We start from the raw sequence: 7,835 nt of genomic DNA on the forward strand, positions 1-7,835 counted from the left end.
AGATGAAGAAAATATAGTAAAAAGATGAATGCATTCATTAGACTAAAGCTGTACATATCACAGTATTAACTGTCTCTTAGATGACCAATTTCTGTAGTATGACAGACAAAAATGTGATTCCTGGACTATATAAAAACTCAAATGGAAAAATAATACGGTCCTACTAACAAATCCAAAAAAAAAGGATAATCACACCCATCACTCGATACTTAACTAGGATTTTCCATAACCACATTCTGATGACTTAGTATGACAGCATATGCACAGAGCTGAAGGTATAGCTCCATTGGTGTTACTGGGTGATAGAGCATTTAATGGCTGATATTGAAGCTACACAGTGACCATGGCGTATGTCTGAAACAAATAAGACAAGATCTTCTTGTAGTCACCAATTTGCATACCAGTGTTGGGGTCGATAATGAAAGGGACCTGCAAAACAAAATAAAGACTCTAGTGTTTGTGGCTTAAGGTCCCTGATAGAGATGCATGCAAGCAGGCAAAATGCTCCTAAGTTAGTGGGAGATGACATTATCTCTCCTCCTTTTCCTTTGTTATTTTTCTCCTATTTTTAGTCTGTATGATGCTAGGTTTGGCCTTGGCAAGCCTGCACAAGGTCTTCATTTGATTGCAGCAAGAGGGCAGAACCACCCTGTTGGTGGCAGTGCAGTTATTGTTTGAAGCTGGTATGCGAAAACCGATAATTTTTAACTTTTTCAGAAAGAGGAATTGATTTGGGTTAATGGAAACTCATCATAATATGTCAGAAGGTTAAGGATAGTTTAAAACATTATCCAAAGGCTAACCTCTTTCGACCCAGATGCCTCAATAAGTAGCTTTGTTCTTGGGGAGCCTTCTCCCACATTTTGAAGTATGTAAGGAAGCTCCAACTCACAGAGTGCCTCACGCACAATCCTTGCATACTGGACAGAAACAGAAAGTGTGTTAGAAAAGAGGGAAAAACAAACATATTACAAATAAAAAGAAAATTAAACAAAACTATCCGCAACATAAATGTAACAGTAAAAAATAGTTTGAAAATCCAATGGAAACCAAGGTTCAAATACACCCCATATAAGCTTCCTACACCAGTTCTAACTCTTCTCTCCGTTTACATTGTGCCAAAGGCCAAACTTGTGACCTGTAATGGACACAACAGTTGCTTATCAGCATCATTCATACATGAGATTGGTTGTTAATATGAATCCTTCCTATTCAGGCTGCTGCTTTGCCTAACTGGGGCCACAGCTTCTCATCAGCCATATTAACTTTTCAAAAGCTCCTGAGTGCCATTGTATTGAATCTTTCATGGTCTGTAAGCTCCTGGTCTGGGTGTTGGATATGCCCAGGTTTCTCATTAAGTTCTCTCATTACGCAGGCACATTAGGGCCTTTGGGTGCTTTGGAAAGAAAGGAATTCACACCCTTTTGAGGGAGACTTTCAGGTATTCATGCGGAGGCTAATCAAAATTCAAACATTCCCTCTTAGGTTAGGCTCTACTAGCATCCCAATTTAGAGGAACTGGAAAAGGGTTATTTTATGATGAGAGGATCATGCTTAGTTGCTTGTTTGGTTTTTGTCGTCATTTTTCCATTTCACTTAAGGAAATTTTTTCTTTCTTTTCTTTAAAAGTTTTTTTCTTTTACAGAAGAAAGTAAGAATATACAAGAAAAATGATATCTTAGAATTAAGGGAGCGTATAACTAGTCTTACCGGATTGTTTTCATATGAGAAAAGTTCCAGCTTTTTGGCTGGTGGGTCTAGTCTGGCCTTTTCCCATAGTGTCATTCCTCTACCTGCTCGAAGAATAGTTGGCATCCATCCTGTGAACAATGTGCTTCATAGTACAAGATCATTCAATTAGAGGAAAAATAAAAGTGCTAACAAAAGAAAACAAAAAACTAAAATAAACTAAAATAAAATGGAAGTGCATAAGCACAATACCTTTCCAAAAGCCCAGTTGAGGGACTTTTTCCTTTACCATATTGCTGAAATAGGTACTTCACAATTTCACCTATTAAAAAACAGAAACGAGGCAAGTCATAGAACATTTAACATTTGACGAGTTCAAACTATATTCCTAATGTAGTTGTAAAGTGAAAGTCTACATGACAACTTGTCATTGTCCAAGCGATATCCAGAACATTGTTTTTAGATGGTTGCCCAGGTCCTATCCACAATTCCACTCTATCTTAAGACCATATCTTCCTCTATTTGTATTTAAATCACCTTTCTGTTACTTCTGCAATGTATGCTACAGTCATATCCTTGTTCTCATATTACCTTCCAGCTAAGCTAGTGTCTACCCGTCCATCTTAACTGCCTTCCTTAAAGCAAACTTGTAGCTCTTCAAGAACAACCATTATGCATCTTAAGCTATAAACTAAAAGTATTGTATCATGTTTTAAGTTATAACAAAATTATTTGAAAACAAGAGCTAATTAGATTGACATGAACGCTTAAATTTATGGTATTCAGTCACATTGTAACGTATGGATGGACAGCTTAACTGACTAGGGTTCGTGTCAAAAGGAAGAACAGCCAAATGAAGGAAAACACAGATAAAAAGATATCTGATGATTGATGCGTCATGGCTTCTGTCATCTAACCTGATATTCCCCATTGTTAATCACTATTCTAGTTTAGAATTCATCCCAGCCATCTCCAATTGCAGTAGGCTTAAACACAAGAACAGGAGAAAATCATATCTATAGGAACCATAGCCAAAAAAAATGAAAAAAAAGAAGAAAAAAACAAGAGGCCATCCATCCATGTAAGATAGAGCTTCATCACTTACCACTTTCATACATTGAGATACCAGTGTTTGGGTCAATAAGGAAAGGGAACCTGCATGAGAACTTTGTTAGTGTACAGGAAGCTTAAAAAAAGAAAATAAATTTTTGTGAATTTTCAAATACATGTAAAGGAACGCTAGCTTCAGATTGATCCCAATACTGATGAATGTCATAATCTCTCAAGATCATTATCTAAATCACGGGTCCCAACTCTTAACATTTATGATAACCTGAATGGAAAACAAACGATCTTCATGCTGGGAATCAATCTGACTCAAGTCAATCCTCAGTCATTTATCATGGAAATGAAACAATAGCTGGGGAAATATTTACGTACTGCTCTTTGCCACCAAATCTTCTAACCATTTCCCTGTGTCTTACAGAACCTTTTGGACAAGGATAGACCTGTAGATACCTCAAATTTACACTAGTAAGATAATATTAAGAAATGTGAACTATAATGAAGCAATACTAGGAAAATCAATTACCAAAAAACCAAATTCTACGGATGCCCCAAGTAAGTACATTCAAGGCACTTTGTCTAATTCTTTTTTTTTTTTCCTCCATTCCTTCAAATTAATTTATCTGATGTTAAATAGGGGGCAAGACTTAGAACACATTAGGCATACCATATCCACTCAGAAAATACGATAGATGATATAAAAATTATCCATGTCTGCATCCTTTATTACCAGATAATGGGTATCTAATCCCATAATCTAATCTCTTTCATTTCCATTTAAAAGAACACGAAGGATAATTTTCCAGACAATATGCAATTAGCTTCTACTCTATTTTGTCAAATTTCCATGATTCATAGTCACGTCAGGTTAACTAAGGATTATGTTGGCTCTGAACCTATCATAACTTCCTTCCTCAAGGCTTAGGAGCAGCTTTGTGAAAAAGAAAAGGCCGAGTGTGAGATAAGAGGAACCTAGTTCAATGTATATGCTTATTTATGAACAGCATATAATTGGGAAAATGCAAAAATCAGTTTCCTTGCTTAAACCATTCTTAGGCAGGGAAACTTTTTGAATGCATCAAAGGAAACTAGTTACCCATACCCATTCATTGCAGGGCCAAACTAGTGGGAAACATTCCAACATTTGTGAGGATGTTTAAAGTTATCTTTTTATAATTTTCCTTCTCTCCATCCAAACTACAAAGCTGGAATCAAATCCTCAACTTTCAGCTTATTACAGAATCATATTCTGAGTTTCATGGGGAATGAATGAAATGCCTTCTTGACAGTGACAAATTCAAATCCTAGGAAGTCCATGTGGAGTATAGTTCCCTAGAAAACAGAGGATATAGGTTATTGATGAAAATAACAGTCAACGATAATCAAAATAAAGAACTGGTAAGCAATCATGTCTATAGAAGCCATTGCTCACCTCTACAGAAAGATCAAGCTCAGTTATGGCCTCTCGAACTCTCCTGCAAAAGGGGCATGCCTCTGTTGACAAGCAATAAAACATCTAACTCAGAAAAGTAGCAATCCCTCTATGCAATAACAATGAATAGCTGTATTGAATGGTGCAAGAGTTAAGTTGAAAATGTCCAAGGGTTATCTGTCTCAGACCAAAACAAAAATCCCATTCTGGAGGAATTTCTATATACCCTATATCCAAGCTCATATCAGATGTTCTATATATCGATCCTTCAGGGACATAGACATTCAAATGGTATAAAGGATGTGTAAAATATTCTCAATCATTTGTACCTGGGGAAAAAGAAAGATCAAGGAAAAATGCACTTTTCCTTGTGTTATAGGCATATCTTGAAAAGAAGTTTTCACAGGCACTTTTCCATCTTTATGATCAGGAAGAAACTTACCGAATTCAAAAAGCTGCAAATGCATTGGGGGATCTACAGTGGTGGCCTCTTCGCTTTGTGAACTGTCTGATAGTGATCTTGATCCCCATGGAAATCTAGACAAGGTGGACAAGGAAGAGGTTGCTACCTGTCATTGGAAGGAGGAATACAAGCATCAGGAAGAGCTAGAAATGAAATGATAATTAGAAAGGAACAATGAAAAAACTGAAGAGGATGAAGGGAGAAAAGTTTAAAAGTTTCATTTTGTTTTCAAGAACTTCTTTATGAGATAAGTAAAAGCAGAACCATTAGTACAAAGCAATGACAATGAATAAACAAAGACAGAACAACCAACGACAGGAACACAAAACTCTAGAGAGAGCATACCTCCAAAAGGTAGTTCCGCTCTTGAGAAGGATCTCCTGCCTGCAAGAAACAAGACAAACACACTGGTAAAGAGATTACTTCCAAATTACATGTTGTGTTCCCTAGTCTAAAGTAGCAGGGGTCATACGTTTTAAAGCAAATTGCAGTGAAAACGAGAGACAGAAAAGAAAAATTTATAAAAAGACTGTCTCCAATCAGGGTTTTTGTAACAACCATCACCCTTTCGTGTCAAAATGCATCCCTCTGGTATATTCATCATCCTCGTTATATCCAACAGGATCATGAGACCACTCAAACAGACATCTCTTATACGACTAGACAAATTGAGCTCCAGACTGAGTCAATGCTAAGCTCTAATTCCATTTATAATAGTACACTCTCATATGTAAATATTTTCCGCTCTTAAATCAAATGGGCTTTCACAGTTTTTAAAATGCATGTATATAATTAAAAGGAACTTACTATATATATACCAGTGTTAAGAACTTCTTCCATTATGTATCCCACGTTGGAGGAAAGGAACTTCTTCCATGGTAAGAAATTCCTAAAAATGTACACATATACTATGGAATTCTCCTATGTAATAGGCTCAAAGCTGAAAATATATACATGAAACAGAGTGGGTCGTTATAGATTTTATCTCAACAAAGCATTTATATAGGGCATACTAATCTCAAAACAAGATTATCTCTTTTAGGTATTTGGTAAAATTTAATGACTTAAATTAACTTTTAAGTTAAATAATTTTTAAGTTATTAGACTTAAAACTTATTGTTTATTTTTTATTTTAAGTGATAAGATTATTTGATAAAATTAACTTAAAATTTATTCTAACCCTCATTAATTTTAACTAATATTTATTTATTTTTTTTACTAGTCTTAATTAATAAATTTATTTGTTAAACATCCATATTTAAAGAATTACAAATACACAAAACAACTAAGAAAATATTTATTTTAAAATATGAATCGTGAAAGTAAAATATTTGAGATTAAAAATAAGTTAACTATTTTGACTTAATACTTAAAAATGAATTTCAATTTTAAGTCATGTTTAATCTATTTCATTAAGCATAAGTCAATATTAAGTTATGTAGTTAATCTACTACAAAAAGCACATGGTAGTGCAATGAAGACTAAGGTGAAGAAATAGCTGTGGGATTTGAAAAAAAAAACAAAAAACAAAAAAAACAAAAACAAAAGAAACATAAAAAATAACACCCAATACTCCATTTTCTTTTGTATACTTCAGGTTTCTCAGGAACCAAACAGAAACAGCAACAACAGATTAGAGAAGCAATCAAACAGGAAAGGAAAAGGGGTGAAGAGTCTTACAGAGAAGAGCTTGAGCAAGGGACAGAGAACAGACAAGAAACTGGTGGAAGGGGTGGTGCCAGTGCCACCACTGGAAACTGCATCTTCTTCCTGAGAAAATCCGGGGTCTGCATCTGGGTCAGCAGATTTTGCCCGGAATCTATTTCCTTGAGAAACCCAGTTCCCATTTCCCAACAATCTTGGAGAAAATGGTGAGAATTTGGAAGTGGAAACTGAAAAGGGAGAGACTGGAAATGAGAATTGGGTATTTGAGGAAAACTTGTGAGGTGGGTTTGAGAAGGATGATGATTGAGATAACATGGCCATAGCTGGAGTGGGCTTTTCTCCCTTTCAAGCTCCCCAAATTTATGAAAATATTAAAAAGGCAATATACAAATAATTCATTAATTTACATATTATTTCTATAATATTTTTTATTAATTAAAATTTATTATACAAAAATTATAATTTAATTTAGACAAATTAATATAAACTATTAATAAGAACTTTTAGGGTTTATCTAATCCTATTTCAAACCTCCCCAAAATTATTTTTAATAATTATTTTGAAGAATATTTTTCAAGCAAACCCTTATATTTAAAAATGAATTATGTTTTTTATTTACAAAATTAATCTCATATTATGTTTTAATAAATAAACAAATAAATAACCCTGAGAAAGTAACTCAATTGGTCCGGCCTTACATTTGCTCTCCAATGTTCACTAATTTGACCCATGGGATTAGTTGAATTTATCAAAATAAAAATAAATAAACAAACAAATAACAAAACAAAATGAAAGGTTCATCCGCATCCTCCCTTGTTATTATATCCAAGCTGGAGCCTGTGCCCAAGCACAAAGCTCTTGGGCCTTTAAGTCTTGGACTACTTTTTTCCTCTGAGCCCTAGGTTCATTGAAGCCCAAGCAGACCTTCTCCCAGGGAGGAGAGCCCAAGTCAGCTAACTAGGTACCGCACATCAAATCCGTTAATTCAATCTCATTGAGGAAAGTATGAATGTAATTAGTATAAGAAATATATGATTAAAGGTACGAAAAATTAATTAAGGTAAAAAAAAAATACGATTCAAAATACAAAGAAAGGTATAAAAAAGTAACGACAATACAAGGAATGTAGCTAAAAATACTCACGAAACGTGATATCAAAATACAAAAAATATGATCAAGATATAATAAGAAAAATATGGTATTTTCATTTCTCAGACGATAAATGTGTATGAATTTCTTAAATACAGTGTTAGAATTCAATTATTGAAGATATTATCAAATATCGAATGATTCAAATTCCAATTTTCATTGTACATAAGCCTTTTCTAAAGCTAAATAAGACTGTTCATGACCCCCTTTTACCACTCACAACATAGCTTAAAGAAGGAAAATAATAGCATAAAATTGAAATAATGAAAAGGAAAAACATCCGATGCCCATTAACAAGTGAATAAATGCTGCTCCCCTAGTGTAAAAAAATGTGCTTTTAATCTTGAGTAGAGCATCTCTCCTTTGTTTTTG

The 7,835-nt window shown here is 34.3% G+C and overlaps 1 protein-coding gene across 1 annotated transcript; it reads right to left on the reverse strand.

Moving 5' to 3' along the window:
- Positions 1-12: 12 nt before the first annotated feature.
- LOC117907018 lies at positions 13-6,658 on the reverse strand. Its single transcript, XM_034820342.1, has 10 exons — positions 6,330-6,658; positions 4,995-5,033; positions 4,629-4,755; positions 4,187-4,248; positions 3,130-3,197; positions 2,795-2,844; positions 1,942-2,011; positions 1,711-1,834; positions 804-920; positions 13-429 (listed from the first exon to the last, which is right to left on the reverse strand). Exons 1-10 carry the CDS (start codon positions 6,633-6,635, stop codon positions 331-333), a joined length of 1,062 nt encoding a protein of 353 aa, XP_034676233.1. The 5' UTR covers positions 6,636-6,658; the 3' UTR covers positions 13-330.
- Between the last annotated feature and the right edge of the window lie 1,177 nt (positions 6,659-7,835).

This window comes from Vitis riparia, chromosome 18 (assembly GCF_004353265.1).
Source record: "Vitis riparia cultivar Riparia Gloire de Montpellier isolate 1030 chromosome 18, EGFV_Vit.rip_1.0, whole genome shotgun sequence".
NCBI lineage: Eukaryota > Viridiplantae > Streptophyta > Magnoliopsida > Vitales > Vitaceae > Vitis > Vitis riparia.

Excerpts from the sequence above, each read along its gene's own strand:
- LOC117907018 (XM_034820342.1), bottom strand. The coding sequence starts at position 6,635 with ATGGCCATGTTATCTCAATCATCATCCTTCTCAAACCCACCTCACAAG. Across the intron at positions 4,756-4,994 it reads AGCGGAACTACCTTTTGGAG|GTAGCAACCTCTTCCTTGTC; the intron begins GTATGCTCTCTC and ends TTCCAATGACAG. Across the intron at positions 2,845-3,129 it reads AGATTTGGTGGCAAAGAGCA|GTTCCCTTTCCTTATTGACC; the intron begins GTACGTAAATAT and ends GTTCTCATGCAG.